At 41.6% G+C, this 18895-nt stretch overlaps 2 protein-coding genes across 2 annotated transcripts in view; one reads left to right on the forward strand and one right to left on the reverse strand.

The window, feature by feature from the left end:
• tgfbr1b (transforming growth factor, beta receptor 1 b) overlaps positions 1 to 11925 on the reverse strand; it is a 43601-nt gene extending 31676 nt beyond the window's left edge. Inside the window, exon 1 of the mRNA XM_047568130.1 lies at positions 11845 to 11925. Within this exon, the coding sequence (XP_047424086.1) occupies positions 11845 to 11908 (64 nt within the window). The 5' untranslated portion in view covers positions 11909 to 11925. The remainder of the gene's footprint in view (positions 1 to 11844) is intronic.
• Positions 1 to 18895, forward strand: part of LOC124995607 (NACHT, LRR and PYD domains-containing protein 12-like) — a 1019357-nt gene that overhangs the window by 236442 nt on the left and 764020 nt on the right. The gene's annotated exons all lie outside the window — the stretch shown is intronic.

The following is an 18895-nucleotide window of genomic DNA, read 5'->3' on the forward strand; positions in this document are numbered from 1 at the left end:
ACGACCGGGCTTTAAGTGGCTCCAGCAGCTCCAGCTCCAGGAAGCCCCCAGGAGACGGTCCAAATGAAAAGGGAGGATAAAGAAGTTTAATCTGCCGCGTTGCCTGAGTGCAGGGCAGGCGGACAACACAGAGAAATAGCGAAAGGCAACGGCTTCATAATGTGCAAATCAATGGCAATTCAATTCCACTACCCCTACGCAAAAAAAAGAAAGAAAGAAAAGAAACATAAAGTCACACATACGGAGCGAATCACACACACATTCAGCCTTGAGATGTAGCCCTGAGGCTGTAATTCAAATGTCTAGTATTCAGTGTTCAGTCGCTATGCAGAGAAAAGAGGAAGAGAAGAAAAGTTTAACTTTCTGGTTTTCCACGGTCATCACGATGCTCGAGTCTTAGAGTCGCCACCACCACCACATCCAGGCAGGACCTCGTTAAATTTAAACTTTCACGACGACCGTTTCGATGTCACGGACACAACTTCAGCCCCAAAGCGACAGGTGTGAAACATAAACATTGATCCCATCCAAGTTCTACATGTTCACTGTATTCTGAGCAAATCTCTCTCTGCAGATTAGGGCGACTACAGCCGCATGCTCTGACCAGGAGTGAATTATAAAATATTTATAGCAAATTAATAAAATATCTTCTGAATCTGAACCCTAGACGTGGTTCAGGTCTAGCCTTCCGCTTTCTTAATGATAAATAATGAAAAACCTTACTTTGCCTGATAAGTAAACTGGTAATGGAGCAGGAAATCACTTCACAGACAACACACAATCAATGTGAAAAGTAGGTTTTAACAACCGTAAGGCAGATTATTCGAGCTCCTCATGGAAATAACCTGCAGAGGAAGACGATCTTTACACGATTCTGCCTCTTCAGGCTTCAGGTAAATAAGGTTTGGAATAACAACTACAACACAAAAACACATTTTTTTTCTAGTATCAATCAATATTTTTGTTGCTGCATTGTCTGCAGCTGAAAAGAAGTTGTTTTTCTAACTAACCCCAGCCCCTCCGCGTTAAGGCGCTGCACCGACTGAGCTCTACTTGGGTGGCGAAGTGACTGAGGCCCAATAACCGGCATCTTATATGACTCCTAATTACAAGGAACGGCATGTTTGTCAGACCGATACATGCATACGTGTCAGCACACTGTGGGAACAGAAAGTCCACCGGGACAAACGTAAGATCTGGTGTCTTTAACGTAGGGACGTCCTGATCCAACGCCGACCTTTTAATATTCAGTGTCGGCCTCAAATGTCCTTTTCTTTCTTGTGTTTTCCCTGAATTTTGTCTGACGGACTTAATTTTTCCAGGGTAAAGTTCTTCCGCACGTGTTTCTTCACGTGATTTCACTTCTTCTTTATTTCGAGTTTAGGCAGCTTTGATGCTAAGAGCCGACCACCTCTAAAAGAGACGAGGAAGAAGACGTTTTGACACTACGGGGACAGGGTTTTAGTTCGATGCTGATCCAGTCGGCATCTAATGAAATGTGTTTAAGATTTGTCACGAACAACAAAAGACCAGATGCAATTATTCATCCAAGTTCCGTCATGTATTCTTAATTATTCTTTAAGGCTTTTTTTTCTGGAAAGTCTCACTTGAGGAGCTTGTGTCCACTTCCCTGTACAAACATTACAGCTCGGTGGAGATAATAAAAGATACCACGGATACCGAGAAGTCCTGTTTTCCAGCTCCACAGACATAAAAGTGCAGGTTTGACATGAGGCACTTTGAAAGAGAATGGAAGACGTGCAGTCAGCGCTTTGTTGTCCCTGGGATCTGTGAGCACTGTTAAGACCACCCAAGAGCCTCGACTGTCACATCGTTCACATCTCAGCCTCCCCATCATCCGCAAACAAAACCGCCCCTGAACCTGACAAATCCTTTGAGGAACACATCTCCCCTGTAGATGAAGCTACTGTCAAGCTACGGCTACACACAAGAAGAAATTGACACCAACTTTTAAAGTCACAACGTCTCTGAAAACAGAAAAAGAAAAACAAGAGTGTGGCGTGCACACAAAGGAACGGCATCACGATTAAACCACATTGATTAGTCGGTCCTTTCAGACGCCTCCGACTGCGTCTGTAACAACAGTTTGTGTTCGTGCAGCAGCTGAAGTCCATTACTCGTGCAATAATACACAGTCTGAGTTGGAACTTGTGTTTACAATTTCCTCATATTTTCTTTCTCAAACTTTGAACATTTCTGACAGATTTTCAACGATTTTTAAAACCCGAAATACAAAAATACAGCGACTACTTTCAGAAGGTCTTTACTTTTCTGTTTTGTCGTTTCTCTGTGCACTGAAACAACAATAATAATAATAATAATAATAATAATTACACGCGGCTGCAGAGAGCAGTAGGACAACCCTCGACTCAAACCCACCACAAGTCCTAAACTATTTAAACTATTCCCATCTGCAGCTGAGCTTCTGAATTGTGCAGTGAGTTTCGTCTGAACAGAGGCTAATGCAGATGCTAATCACTAGCACACTGGTTTGTTTCTGCACATATAAAGATGTTAAATTAAACCCGGTAGATTTCCATGACCGTTCTGCTCCGAGTGGTTGTTTAGTTGTGGTAATCAACACAACACAAAGGTTGTTGGTTCTAACCTTGGACACGGTTTTGCACACAATTTTTGTAAATTTGTTCGTAATGATACACATGAAACATATTTTCTCTTCACTATTTTCTATTTTACTTTTCTAGATAATATTTTTATATTTATTTTTCCTTGTGCACCTAACCTACTGTGACACAGCAATTCCCCTCGTGGATCATTAAAGTCTGAGTGTTACCCTTTACAATCTAATACACAAGCATTTCCAATTACAATCAGCACAATTCACTGACGTTAAGACACATTCTGCGTTTGCTGATTAATGGCAGCTCACAATAAAAACATCTTAGTTAATTACACTTAACAAATCTGAACTTTTAGTTGAATCATTTGGTGAAAATGAGAAGTGGGTTCACACATTCACACACACATAACGTTCGAATGTGTTGCCATGACGCCTGAATAACACTTAATTAGGAGAAGTTGTGTTTTTTAGTATTTTAGTGTTTAACCAAAAGGTGAATCAGAAACTCGGAAAACAGTTGTTTTGCTGCAGCTGTGATAATTAATCTGAGGAGGGATCACGTGATGTTTTATCTTCAACCACTGCACCAACAATTTATTAATGTATTAAAAAATGTATTAAAATAATAATGCAAATATGCCAACACACCACATGTTGCCCCTTCCCCCCGCTCCGTTCCTTAGTTTCTGAGCTGGCACCTTTCAGCCCCCAAAGTAATTTCCATAGGTCGTGGCCCCACCCTTAACGTCCACCCCACCCACCCCCCCTGCTCCATTATGGCCGGGCCCTTTGTCCACACCAGATGTGATCTGTGTGTGTGTGTGTGTGTGTGTGTGTGTGTGTGTGTGTGTGTTGGGAAGGGGGCCCCCACTGCCCCAGACTCAAATAAACCTCCCCCCTCCTTGCACACAGCAGACCAGAGCGGCTACTATCTGCCCCGCTGCTGAATTGTTTACCCTCGCAGGGTCGAAGCCGCAGAGTCAAAGCTCAGCGATGTGGCGCAAACCAAACAGTGGCTCCAACTACGAGCACGACAAGTACGATGCAGCGTCTTCGACGCCGGACAAAACTGGAGATGAGTCCGTTTAAGGGGACGGAAAGGAAACCTAACGCCGCACCTGAATGTGCATTCACTCCTTTTTGACGTTGGTTCAAATCCACATTGTGACACTAAACCGGTGTGAGGAACAAGTTAATGCATCACTGAATAAAATGTAACACGTCTAAGGCTACGGCCACGCAGCTGCCTTCACTATTTTATTCTTCTTTTGAAGGTTTTTAGCACAGACTTCTTCACTTTGCACCCAAACATCTGTCCAGACTTTAAATTTATAACACAAACCTTTGTGATTATTAAGTGTAAAGAATTAAATGAGCCCTGTACAATGCAATAAACCTGTATGTTCTAAATAAAGCTGAGGCTGGGACTCGAACAGGAGGAGAGGAAGATGTGGACGGCTGAAACCCAGCTGACAATGGGATGGGAGGAGGCGGCAGTACATCTGTCAGAAACTAATAAATATGCAGCAGCTTGATCTAAAGGTTAGACAAGTCGTCCGTCCCTCCCCCCGGCAGCTGCTCCCACCCAGACACGAAATCTCTCCATCGACGAGTCCGACACAATAATTATCATCTTTCACGCGTCTTCTTTTCCTAAGAGAGATGATTGCACTAAAGAGCGAGAGAAAGTAAAGCGTGTTTAGTTATTGCTTCAATTCAAGTAGAAATTACTCCCGACAAAGAAAAACCTCTAATTTATACCGACGCATAAAGTATTTAATCTTATGACACGGAAAAACAAAAGCGTTATTTTTACACTCACTAAAGAGGCTTTATTCTTCCGTTTGTTTCGTTAATGGTCACCTTGTGTTACCGTCTGTAGGTTTATACTGACAACACATTGAGGCTTTGGAGAGGGTTGTTACCGACGACAAATTCTGTGTTTATATCTCATTTTATTGCACTTCTGGCAAATACACATCTCAACATATTTTTTTACTGGTACCAGTGTTAAGTGTTCGGTATCAGGGGCAGCTCCAGGCATTTCTTAAAAAATGTTTTAGGTCATTGTAGCATCAAAATCGTCTTCTCCCGACTTAGTAGCGGCCGAAGAGGACTACTACTATATCTTCTTCTTCTTCTCCTGTTTTGGTGGCGATTTGCTAGTGTCAAAGCTACCAAAAACCAAAGAAAAAGAAGGAAAACACGCAAGGTAGTGGAGGTATTTTACTCCAATAACATGTGAAAGGCTGCAGCCAAATGACAAACACTGACAAACGCTGCTACGTTTAAAAGAAAAGTTTCCTGGAGACTAATCTTGCAGAGAGGGTTACGGAGTTTATGGCAGCGTTGGAGAACCAGAAAACTCAAGGTACGAGCTCCTCTCTCCACATTAACGTTAACTTAGACTGAAAGATTTATTGGGCTGAATCCAGTCGACTCGTGGAGAAGACTTTAGGATTTATGTGCATAGGGTTGCAACTAGCAGCTTTTAGCTTAATTTAGTAAAAAAAGTCCAGGCATTTTTAAAGCGATCAGAAAAGGATCGTATCAGATTTCAACCAAACCCTCGAACCTGTAGCATCAATACGTCTTTTCCTTCTTCTGTTTTACTGGTGTGAGGGTTGCAGAGTTTATGGCAGCGTTGCAAGACCAGTGTTACTCAATATTAAAAAGATTGGTATCGGACTGGGGAGGAGGAAAATCTGATCTGGAAATCCCCAATCGGTGGAAGCTAATTCAGTGCAGACTGTCCACCTCCATTAGACAGATCAGCAGCCAATAACCGAATGTGTCACTTCCCCACAAACATAGTTCTGTCTGCATGTGTGAAGCAGGGATGGGGGGGGTAGTTAATGGAGGCCAGAGAGGGGAATGCTGTTTGAAGCAGCTGACTCACGGCTCAGGCTCAGGCCCGGCCGTCTGATTGGCTGCTCCAGTGCCCGGCCTCCCCATCCTACATCCGCAACAGGCTCGGTTACAGCGCTGCATCCGAGACACTGTGATTTACAGCGCGTCTCTTATTCAGCGTTATTCACATTCTTAACAACTACCTTTAAAAATGAACCAGCGGGACCAGAGTGAGCGTAGCGTATAACCCACACGTGTCCCCACGCAATAACATGTTCTCCTTCGGTTCCATCATTCCATCCATCACAGAATGAATGAACTGACTGAATGCAGCGGCGTTTTTTTTTTTTTTTAATGTGTGTCTGCTTCTTTCTCCTGACTCATTTGCTGGCTCTACTCCGGCTGGTGGTTGTACTTCAGGTGGTGGAGCAAATTTGCTGTGTTGCCATCCTTAGCCATTATCTTTTTTTTTTTTTTTTTTTTTTTGCAAACCTTGCGTTTGGAATGGGACAAGTTTGTTCCACATCCAATTCTCATCACGGGGGGATTGTTTATGGCTGTAAATCGTGCACGATAAGTTCCTAGCAGGAAGTGAAAAACAAAAACTGGCAAAAACAGACACGGCGCCGTCTAGTGACGAGGCACAAGTAGAAATGATTCCCACCGGGGCTTAGCTTAGCATTAGCCTGAAGCGGCTAGCTGATATGCAAACCGTCTTCAGAACATGATCCTTTAGTTTAATCGACACCACCGGCCAGATGACTTGTTTTTAGTGAAGAAACTCACTGGTATCTCACTGGTATCAGCCGAACGATGGAAGCATTAAGGTTGTGGGACCACAACCGCTAACAGTTAAATCTCTGTTACCGATAGCGTCTAGTACGATTGGCTGGCCAGAAAACGCAACACATCAACTGAAGCCAGTGTCTGTGGATTTCATCAGTATCAAGGTTTTTTTTTGTTTTGTTTTTAAAGCATATCTGTTGAGCCCGAAAGCAAAGAGGAAACAGAAAATGAAAAGTCCAATGACAACGGATTTATTAAGAAATATCCCTTCCTGATTTGTGGTAGCTGACTTCAACTGAACCTGGACTGTAAATTCTTTAGAATAAAATATTAAAACACCACCACTCTGAATGTCAGGGACATGGAATCTGCACTTCTCAACCATCAAGGATCTAAGTCCTGTATCTTCCTAAAGTCTTTCCTTGTCTCGTCCTAGAGTGTTGACTAGATTCAGTCCAATAAACCTTATTTTCTGTCCACGTTAATGTAATGTGGAAGAAAAGTTCTGGTCCCTAACCCTCTCTGGAAGATTTGTCTCCAGAAAACGTTTCTCTTTCATTAAACGTTCAGTGTTTGTTGTCGTTGTTTTGTTGCAGCTTTTGCCACATTTTTGGTCGACAAACCTTTTTCGGCCCCAGATTAAAGATCTCTCAGACCGCAGACATGTTTAGTCACGTGATTTTAGCAGCTTCGATGGTAACCAACCGCCACCAAAACAGAAGAGGAATAAAACACTTTGAATCTAGAGCGACGTTGTGTTTCGTGTACCCCAGACATAAAATAAATGCCAACCAAAGACCCAATTCTGACCCGATCATTTTAAAATGTCTTCTTCTTCTGATGGAGGCACTAAGGTTGTGGGCTAACATGGCTGCCTGAGGTGGGACCACAAGCGCTAACAGTTAAATCTCTGTTACCGATAACATCTAGAATGGTTGGCTGGCCAGAAAAAGCTGGTTAACGTGAGTGTTGAATACAACTGTGCGTTCGTGCTTTAACAGATCTGCGTGCAATACGTCTGCAGACCTTGGGGAATGTTTTTTTGTTGATGTCTCGCATTCGAATGTGGAAAGATGTTCCTTTGAGCGTGGCGTGCGTTTATTGTATGTACGACTCAAAGTGGAAAATTTCCTTCCCCGGTATCTCTGAAGAAGAGATCAGAAAACAAACTAATCACCACATCCTCCACATGTCACGGGAGAGACGGGATTGATTTTGACTTATTTAACATGGGAGGAAGACTGTTGGTCTAAACGGAGCATCGACGGGATTTTAATTTTAGACTTTCTGACACAAGGTATCTGGTCTTGTGAATCTGGAGAAGCACCAGGTTTACTCAGAGCTGAACACAACATGACCTGGAGCGGAGACCTCTGGATTTTAAAAATAAAAACCTAATAACAGACACGTCTCCTTCGCCGCTGCTTCTTCTTCTTCTTCTTCTTCTTGTGCAGATTCAACACGAACGCAGCCTCGGGACATTTTAATAATCAGAGCATTTGGACAGCTCTAGTGGGAGATCACACTGTGAGCATGTGTCTGCACTACAAATAACCAACTGTTTGGATACTGGAAGACGTCCTGCTGAGACGTAGTAGTTGCATAAATAGTCGCCGATCACCAAATCCCAAGTCACCTCGGACGACGAGCTACGAAAACTCATCGACAATCATAGAAGAAATGCAGACACATCGGCCCTGAGAGTGCTGTCCTCATTAGAGAGTCATTTTTAATACGCATCCACTTAACTGAGAAAGAGTGAAGGCATTTAATAAATCCACGTAATGATACATCGGTGTAAGCAGCTACATCTCATCAGAACAACCAAATTGTGTTGAACAAGCGCAACTGTGTCCTCTCGAAAACAGAATCAGCGTGAGAGTTCGTGATTTCCTGGCATGTTCATGAAGGACATCGGGGCCAGAGCAGTTTGAGGGGGGGGGTCAGGGGATGGTAAATGACGGGAGGGGGGGGGCTTTCATTAACGCATTGGTGCCTTTGAATCTGATGGCCACTGGCACGGCTGCAACCTCTCGAATTAGTCGTGGTTCCTTGCGCCGGGACAACGGGCGTCCAGGGTCAAACCGCATGCCTGGCATTCCACCGCCGCTAGTACTCACAGTGGCACAGAACAACAGAGCCGCCCGAATAACAGCCCCAGTGCAGATGAAAGGGGGGGACGCAACACATCAACTGCAGCCAGTGTCTGTGGATTTCATCAGTATCAAGGTTTTTTTTTGTTTTGGTTTTGGTTTTGTTTTTAAAGCATATCTGTTGAGCCCGAAAGCAAAGAGGAAACAGGAAATGAAAAGTCCCATGACAACAGATTTATTAAGAAATATCCCTTCCTGATTTGTAATAGCTGACTTCAACTGAACCTGGACTGTAAATTCTGTTGAATAAAATATGAAACACACCCACTCTGAACGTCAGGGACATGGAATCTGCACTTCTCAACCATCATGATCTAAGTCCTGTAGCTTCCTAAAGTCTTTCCTTGTCTCGTCCTAGAGTGTTGACTAGTTTCAGTCCAATAAACCTTATTTTCTGTCCACGTTAATGTAATGTGGAAGAAAAGTTCTGGTCCCTAACCCTCTCTGGAAGATTTGTCTCCAGAAAACGTTTCTCTTTCATTAAACGTTCAGTGTTTGTTGTCGTTGTTTCATTGCAGCTTTTGCCACATTTTTGGTCGACAAACCTTTTTCGGCCCCAGATTAAAGATCTCTCAGACCGCAGACATGTTTAGTCACGTGATTTTAGCAGCTTCGATGGTAGCGAACCGCCACCAAAACAGAAGAGGAATAAAACGCTTTGAATCTAGAGCCACGTTGTGTTTCGTGTACCCCAGACATAAAATAAATGCCAACCAAAGACCCAATTCTGACCCGATCATTTTAAAATGTCTTCTTCTTCTGATGGAGGCACTAAGGTTGTGGGCTAACATGGCTGCCTGAGGTGGGACCACAAGCGCTAACAGTTAAATCTCTGTTACCGGTAACATCTAGAATGGTTGGCTGGCCAGAAAAAGCTGGTTAACGTGAGTGTTGAATACAACTGTGCATGAAGCCGTCCGTTCGTGCTTTAACAGATCTGTGTGCAATACGTCTGCAGACCTTGGGGAATTTTTTCTTCTTAATGTCTGTGCGTTTATTTTATGTAAGAATCAAAGTGGGACGCGCTGTCAGGATATCTCCTTCCCCAGTATCAACAGCTGAAAACAAACTAATCACCCACATCCTCCGCTGTCGGGCAGAGTCAGGATTGATTTTGACTTATTCCACGAGACAACACAGAAACAGGCACAAGAGAAATGAAAATAGAAGGTGGGTGGCGAAGAAGAGGCAAAGTGACGGCCCATTAATGTTGAGGATAGCGGTGGCTTTTTTTTGGATGAGGTGAGCACTCGTGACACCACATAATTTAGTCCACTGGCAGCGATGAGTGTCCGGATGCTGCCGAAGCAAACGTGTGAGCTGCAAGGGTGTGGTGCACAACGCTGAACGGCAACGTGGCATTTAAAGGTGCTCTCCGGTTCAATCACGTCCTTTTGTGAACGTGCAAAAAAAAAATATACAGCCTGATATTCACTCCACTCACAGCCTAAACAGAGCAGTGCCACTTCCACCGTGGGTGAGATTATCTGCATCTAAAATATTAGATTCTTTTCTGATGTAAATGATGCAGCTCCCGGCGTGGACACCACGCCATGACAATCCCATTGCCGGGACAAAGGGGGGGAGAAAAAAAAAGCGGAATTCCTGTCTCTTTTTGTGTGTCTCCCCGAGCCAACATATCAATTTAATATCCAGCCTGCATCTGAAGCAGCGGTGGGGTATGTGAGGACACGAGCCATGCTTTTGGCATGGGGGAGGATCTCCAATGAGATGCTGTTTGAAAAAAATCACTCTCCTCCACTCGTGATGAGGCTCGCTCTCTCCACACACACAAAGGAATGCCACACAAAGGAAACGCGAGTCTAGGAGAATAGGAAAGCACACGATCAACTGTTCACCCCCTACTGAGAAAAGCACTCTCTCTTTTTTTTTTTTTTTTGCAATCACACACTGAAGCCTACAGTCAAAAAAAAAAACCCTCCACATTTCTGTGGCAAAACAAAAATGTCAGCACAATGAGAGCACGCATCAACGCCAGCAGCAGCAGCAGCAACAGCAGCAGCATCTGTGCCGTCCTCTAATGAGGTGTTGTAAACGCAGAAGAAGCCGATTCACAAATCCTGCACGGGGGTAATTCAATCCAGCTCATCTGTTAACCACAAACAAACACCATTACACATGACCCCAAGACTCTTCCTCATACACTCGCGTCTATTTATTCACGCGACGAAGCCTGATGCAGTCAACTAAACTGCTGCCACAGCTGCAAACGCCCGATATCCCCATCACAAAAAAAAAAAATACCTGTAAAACGCAGCGCTGTTCGTGAATTTACAGGACAAACTTCAACAAATCCTGCAAGACTTGTTGACTTGTGCAAAGCAGCTTTAAATGTAAATGCAATGCATTTTTCTTTTTAGGATTAACACTCCAGGTGGGAGTTTTGTCCTTATCTTATTATATTCTGTATCTAACGGGTAACTGCACACTGCATGGCCGCACTATTTTCTAGTTTATTTTAGGAGATAATACTTTCATTTTTGTTTTACTTTAATCTTCCCTTTTTTACATGTGCTTTTTTATGTGCAACTAAGCTACTGTGATCAAATAATCTCCCTTGCGGATCATTAAGTTTCATCTGAATTGAATTGAACTGACTGATTGGAGTCTGGAGAAACACTCCTAAGTTATCGTCCTTTCTTAAATTGGTCATTTTTTGAACGGAGTCTGGCGTAACTCTCGTAACTTATCGCCTTTTCTTAAATTGGACACTTTTCGAACGGAGTCTGGCGTATCGCTCGTAAATCAGCGATCAAGTAAGAGACTGAAAAAGAGGACATTGAAGTTCACATAAATAAATATATAAAACCGCGGACGAGACGTTTCACAATATGTCAAACACTAAACGGTCGTTACGGTAAAACGAAACTTTTTAAAATAAACATCAACAGCTTAAGCTAGCGGTTAAAGTTCGGGGCGAGGAGAATTATTCCATCCTCGGGGTAAATGAACAACCACCGCTAGAAAAAAAAAAAAAAAAACAAACACAAAAAACAAAGCAAACATCCCCTCAGTGATGCTGCCAACTTTGTTATTTGCGAAACTAGAGGACTGTTCCTCTCTTTGTTGGGGCAAGACAGAGGCCAGCTCCGGAGCTAACAGGAGTCAGCCCTCTTTTAATCCCTGCGTGACTTTTTTTTTTTTTTTTTTTACAGCTCTCTGCTCTCCCTCTTCTTTCCCCTTTTTCCCCCCCTCAGACAATACACATTCCTCCGAGGTGCAGTGGTAGTAGCAGCATTAGCAGCAGCAGCAGCAGCAGCAGTCTGGCCCCAGACCCTGCGCCATCTTAGACACACTCCTCTTCTTCGGGGCTTCTTGAACAAAGGCGGCTTTTTCTAACGGAACTCTCCGGAGAAGAGAGCGTAACTTTTAGATAAACACACGCGAAAACACGTACGCGCGCCCGCCGAGCGGGTTTAAAGCTTCGCTCACCGGTATTTTCTTGTATCCTTGTCCCAAACATGAGGACGAGCAGAAGGCATGGTATTGCATCCATCGTGGCTTCGGACCAGACTGGCACTGACTGTTAACTTCTCTCCGAGCTCCCAGGAAGCTGTACGCTGATTGGTTGAGAGGGGAGACAAGCCCCGCCCCGGGGAGCGAGGGGCGATGCTGATTGGATAACGGACCAGACAGACCCCGCCTCGTTGTAGCAATTCTACCACTGATGTAAACAAATACTTGTTATAACTATGAATTTATCATCTATTACTTTACTATACTTTTATATATAACATATCTTATATATATTAGACACTTTATGCAGTATTTATATATAGTTTCATACATCATATACTATATATATCACTCATATACTTACCTCTATACATTGTATATTGTATATAACTTGCTATAACTATGAATTTATCAACTATTAATTCACTATTTTACTATATTTTTATAGATTACTATTTACTTCATGCAGTATTTATATATAGTTTCATACATGCACTCGTAGGCTTACTTCTATACATTTGTATATCGTATATAACTCGCTATAACTTGGATTATCTTCTGTTACTTCACTGTTATACTGTACTTTAATATATTTTCTTCATCTTTTGGAGGAAAACCAATAAAAAAAAATCTTAATCCACCCATTTCTACATATGTCATATGTCCCAGATACTTTTTACAGTATTTATGTATAGCTTTGTGTACTTACCTCCAAATGTTTGTATATTATATATATTCTATCTACGTATGCACACACTTTATCTAATTACCATATATTCTATGTTTACATGTTTTATATCATTACACTGTTTATACATTTTATATTACCACACCTTTTCATATCCTTATTTAACGCATATAATGCATACATTCGACCTATGCATATATCTTTATGAATATTTTATCTATGTATAAAAGGTGCTCTATAATAATAATTCCATATAATATTAAAAAATGAAATGAAGCAACACCATCCGTGTGTGAAGTGATCGGGTGAGAGATAGGTTCACGGAAAACCCTCCACAAAGTTAATGTACTTGCCAGTGGAGGACGGAGAGGAAGGTGACACCGCAGAAAAGACAAGAACATGTCACAGTGTCTCCGACGGAGGGAACACGACGCAATAACATCATCAGCAAACAGAAATAACATTCCTGTTGCTTCCACTCCTCACGATAAGATATTCTCAATGACATGCTGCGGCTGGGCCAGAGCACCTCATCCATATGTCAGTCATGGGTCACACACACACACAACACACACATGGACTGTCATTGTACTAAACCCTATAACTCCTCTTCTTTCTTTCTTTCTTTATTTTTTTGTTTTGCATTTCCTCCACTTCTTGCATAGACACATATGCACTTGACCTGGTCCCCATCCCCCTCATCCAACACTTTGACTCCCTGGTCCCGGGAGAGTTTGACAGAGATTGATGACGGCCTTTTATTTGACGTCCAACTGAGCCCTGCGCACACACACACATGCACGCACACACACACACACACACATGCAACAATCACACACTCGTGCACAAAAACAGATGAAGAAGATTGTAAATTCCTAAATCATGCAAAAGTCAAAAATATGTTGGTAGATGATTTTTAAGTCCAAAACACTGAATTAACTTAAACAGATGTTAAAGCCCATACAACACCCCATCCCCCCGACACACACACACACGCACACACACACACACACACACACACACACACACACACACACACACACACACACACACAAAGACACCACCTGCTCTCAGTACTAATCAAATTCTGCTCAAGTTTTAGTGCTTTTACCTTTTTCTTATTTGCATTTACAATTTTGGCATTTGACTCGCAGCAATACACACGTCCTTTTATTTTTAATCACAAAATAAATTACAAGCGAACAGGTAGCTGTTAGTCTAAAGGTCAGGGCGAATATTGTTATGAATTGTGCACCATTTAAAGCTTCGCAAATGAGCGGCGGCTTCTGCCTCAAGGTTTTCCCCATTAAAGCTGTTTTTACTTTGCAGGAAAATGATTTTTATTATTGTTGTTTTAAAAAATAAAAATAAAAACCTGATTTCTTTGTTTTTCTGCAGTCATCTGTGCTCTGTGTGTGTATCAGCCAAAGTAAACATCATTTTAAATGTGACAGTGAGTTTAAAGGCACTAACTCTTTATTTTGTTAGTTTTTAACAAAAAATGTTGATTGAATTAAACCTAATTATGATATGTAGGAATTAAACTATTTAATTCCTCTGAATGTTCAAAAAAACTATTCAGCTAATCTCACTGTGGACTGCATAATGTGTTTTAGTCTATTAGACAAAGGCCTAGTTTAAATTACTAAAGAAATTATGATTAAATTTAATCAAAACTGTCTGAATTGTGTCTGGTTATATAATTCATGTTGAAATTATTCCAAACTATTACAGTCAGGTTAAATAATATATCTGAATTTGGATAATTTTCTCATGTGCATCAACTTTTAATGTAAAACAGCAAAAAGAGAAATCGGTGACAGGAAAAGAAGGGGCGGCAGAAAATGTTCCGGAGCAAAATCAATGATTGGAGATTCAGCGGGGGAGGCAAACACGCCCTGAGCAAACACGATGTCGCCATTTCTGCAGAGGGGGGGTCAAAGGTCACTCCATCACTGGCAAAGAGAGGAGAGAGCTCAGAGGACGGACGCGCCGGTCCATTTTAAAACGTCCTTGCTCACATTTCTTTTGGCAGGCTTTCTCTCAGGAGGCTCCCCGCTGCCATCTTAAGTGCTCTTCCATTACTGTGACGTTCAAGTGCACGACTCAACAACGGCGTGGCCTTCGCAGTCGATTCAGACAGTATTCATTAGCTATTTCTCGAGCATTGACATCCTACAGCTCTTCTCTGAGGTAGAAACGGTGCCCAGGAAAACTGCCACTGCACGAATGATGGCGTGTGAACATTAAAACATGTTGCTCACGTTGGCTTATTACAAAGTAAACAATGTAAACGAGCTGCAAACAAGACGACGCGATGAATGGTTTATCAGACCGTGCAGGAACAGAGGGCAGGTACTGAGACCTGAGCGCCCAAAACATGGTGAAATGTAGAAGTGAACACGTGGACTTTCAGACCAAATTACGGACAAGTGGACTCGACAATGATCCATACGAACTAACAAATAAGACACGGTCCAGGAACATCGATGTGAGGCCAGAGGTCAGTTCTCTGGATATTTATGAGGACCTGAACGCCTCCACGCTTGGTCGTAATTTGTTGGAGAAATTAAAGTGACGAGAACACGGATGGATATTCTGGTTGGAACATTCAGCCTCTCTCGGTCGTGTTTTCTTTCGAATTGATTATTTTTCAGAAAGCTAATGTTAGAAATAAAAACCTCGTTCTGAAATGTGGTTTAAAGGAGGAAGGTTTCAAACTGATTCCCTCCTTACAGTAATGCTCTTTAAGGCTTTTTATGCCACACACATTAAAAAATAAGTAATAAGTAGTGGAGTTAGCTTTAAAATGAGAGCGGCGCGTCATGGTTTTAACTTTAGAAACTTTTTTCTGCTTGTGAAGTTGAATATTTTCTGTAACTCTGGTATTTTAATTGGGAGCATTTCTGTTTGTTGAGTCGTGTGTTGGGTTAAACCTCTTCTTGCCTGGTTCCCTTTGTCCCATGAGCCTTTGTCTGTTGCTTTCTGTTTTGATTGGATTTGTATTGACCCGTGCGGCGTCTTTTGTTCCTATTTGGTAAGTCATCATTAAATTTACTTTGAGCTGTTCATCCTGTCTTTCTGGATCCGGCTGTGCAGGCGTCCTCCAACGTCTACGTTACATGTATTTTTAAAACCTTCTACGAGTCTTAATGAAATCTCAAAGTTCTGGTGACCAGACGCAGCCACATTTAGTCTTGTTAACGAGCCTTTGTTTCTAAACATACACAAGGTTTAAATCAGGTATAAATCAACACTGAATAGTTTCTAATCCAGCTCCGGTAGCAGTTCTCACTGAGCCGCTTTGCAAACTACTGCACATTAAAGACAGAAAAGACATTTTAATGAACATGCTTGTGTGCATATTGTACCATGAGCTGCAGTTAAACAGCAAACATCACACTTTATGTAGGTATGTTCAATGTGCATATATTATATATTTATATGGATGTTTATATGGATTTAATGATGATGCAAACTGAGGAATAGTTAAAAAGGGGTAAGAAACCGTCTGTTTCAAACAGACGGGCTGTGAGTCTGTTGATATTTTTATTTTATTTTTTGGTTTAAAAATCATTATTTCTTTCTTTTGCATGAACAAACAGTTAGATATTTTTATACATGTATAATTCATTCATTCATGGATCAAAGATGGAAAAAAAGCAGCTCTTCTGTTGCAGGCGGATGTTTTAAGGATTCATGGTCGTCGCTCGTGTGCAGAGCGGAGCTGCCTCATGCTGCTATTTAAAAACTCCACTGTAATTAAGCTTCGTCGTTAGTCCGGTGCCACCAGCAGGTCTTAACCTGTCCAGTCCGACTCCTCTGAGGGTGAATCACAGTGACTCAGTGCTGATCCCTTCACACTCCGCCCCGTTTTCATTCACATTCCCATCAGCTTCATTTACAGCAGGTTTGATAATCCTCTAAGTGTCAAAATTAGGTCAGATTTACGTATTTGTGTTTGTGCACAGAAAAGTGATTTAGAGAAGGAGGCATCTGACCAACATCGGGTGTTGACTCTACAGTAAATGTGTAAACATCTCTGAATAGATTATATGATGTAGTTATATTGTAATAACTTGTCGATTGCCTGTATTTGATATATTATCATGAAGTCAGATTTATAATGTTTTACATTTACAAAGAAATATTATTTGTATTATTAAACTAATTTGTACATCAAAAAAAACATATATATATATTTGTTTAAATTGTGGAAAATAACTACTGTTGAGGGTTATATCCATGAGGATGGAAACGTGATATTAAATGTAAATGGATAAAAGGTGGAGTCATTCAAGTGATCATTATTTCCATGTTTTCTGCTGTGTGATGTTATAACTTTCTTTTGAAAGACTCTTTTACTTGTCTATGTTCTTTTTCATGGTCAAAATAACATTAACAAATAATCTAAATGATCAAATACATTGATTTATAACCAAACGAGTCCTTCATAGAGGACACAGCTCTGCTTTCTATTCAGACCTGATCAACTTGAACTCAATGACGACAAAAAGACGACGTCCTCTTTGTTCACTCGGTTTCTTTCTTTAAATGTCCGACTGAGAAAAAAACTATTTTCTTAAGCGGTTTAAATTCAGGTCTTTCATCTTTCTTACGTGGAGCCAAATAAAATATTGATACATTCTCTGAAATGATGAAGGGATGATGAGAGCCGGAGAAACTCTGAATTAAAGGCAGGAGGCTTGATTGATTAAGTCCATCACAGCTTCAAGCAGACGAGGAGTCGCTGCAGAGTTCTGTCTCTGGAGGATCTCAGTCACCCGGAGACACGCTGTCTTCCTGGAGACACTTCCCTCCTCTAACACAGGGAGACGTCTTTGTCTCCAACAGAGGAGACATTCACACTTTGAGACTACAGTTTTCTTCCTTTTGTTTCCACGGTGAATCACCTGCTTCATCCACAAACCTCGTCTTTGAGTCTCTCTCTAGACCATGGGTGTCAAACATACGGCCCGGGGACCAAAGCCGGCCCACCAGAGGGTCCAATCTGTCCCACAGCATGTCCTCATTTATTTACTGTAGATTAAAGCCACGCAACCAGATTTTCAGGCAGTTTTTTAATTTATTTTTTTTACTTCATTCATTGATTAAATATAAAACAAATCAATATGAACACAAACGCTGCAAAATCTGAACGAAAGGGAACGGAAAGAAGAATAATCTCGTATAATCTGCCCTTTTACCACAAGAAATTAAAAAGACACAATGTAATAAGCAGCAAAATAATAATAAAATAAAATAAAATAAAATAGTGAAGCCTAAAATGTTCATGACTACACAATGCGTAGGACAATTCATTTCATTATATAACCTCAACATACTCCCTTTAATTGTTCTTTTAAATGTAAAGTTTTATTTGGATTCTTTGGTTTTCAGATTGTTCCATAAACTCCTTTTTCTAAATAAATGCAAAGAGTAACTGAATCCTGTTGATGAACATGTTGGAGCTCATTCATGGTCTCTGTCTCTTTTTAAAGACAAGACTCTGAAGTTTCTATCACTAAGTGGTTTAGTTCTGGAGGAATCAAAGCTGGAACACGGATAAAAAATAAGAACTAATTGTTGTTGTTGGTTGAATCCTATAATGACTTTTATCAGTGAAATCAGAAGAAAATGACGTATTGCATCATGCAGCATTTACTCAGTTCTTGAAATTTCAACAAGTTTGTCAAACGTAAACTGTTTCACGATGAACTTGTTCTTCTTTGCACTAAAGCAAAGGGAGACGCTCTGGCAGCTCTAACCTCAGCATCCTTCCACCCATTTATCCACAGTGGCTCCGCTGAACAAACCTTCCTCTCTAACTTTATCTCTGAAACATGTCACATGAGCTTATAACCTCCCCGTCTCTAAACTGTACAACATCCGTACGAGTTCCACATCATCAGCTTGATTCATTTAATCTTTGTGGGCTATAAATCTGGCTTTAGTTTGTTCTCGTCCCGTGAACAGAAATGAAAATGTATCGAAGTCATAAACGTGGCTCTGAATGGCAAACAGCTGAAAAATGAGATGCTCTGTCCCCGCGTGCCCCCACAGACCGAGTACACTCGTTTCCATGCGGTTGGTGTTTTACGGCCGTTATTATCCCACATTCACTCGCTCACAGGGAACAGGCTGTCCTCTGAATGGGGATCATTCTCAGACTCCACCCTGATATCTGGTGGTGTGGATGGAGCTCTGCCAGTAGCTCTACTCCCCTCCTTTTTTAGTTTAGACTCTGACCTGTCTCCACAAAGGACTCTTTCCAAATACACTTGACTGGCTGTTCCTCTGCAGAACCACATCAACCAAACACTCACAAGCTTTTTTGTC

The sequence above is a fragment of the Mugil cephalus genome, chromosome 18, assembly GCF_022458985.1.
Source record: "Mugil cephalus isolate CIBA_MC_2020 chromosome 18, CIBA_Mcephalus_1.1, whole genome shotgun sequence".
Lineage (NCBI taxonomy): Eukaryota > Metazoa > Chordata > Actinopteri > Mugiliformes > Mugilidae > Mugil > Mugil cephalus.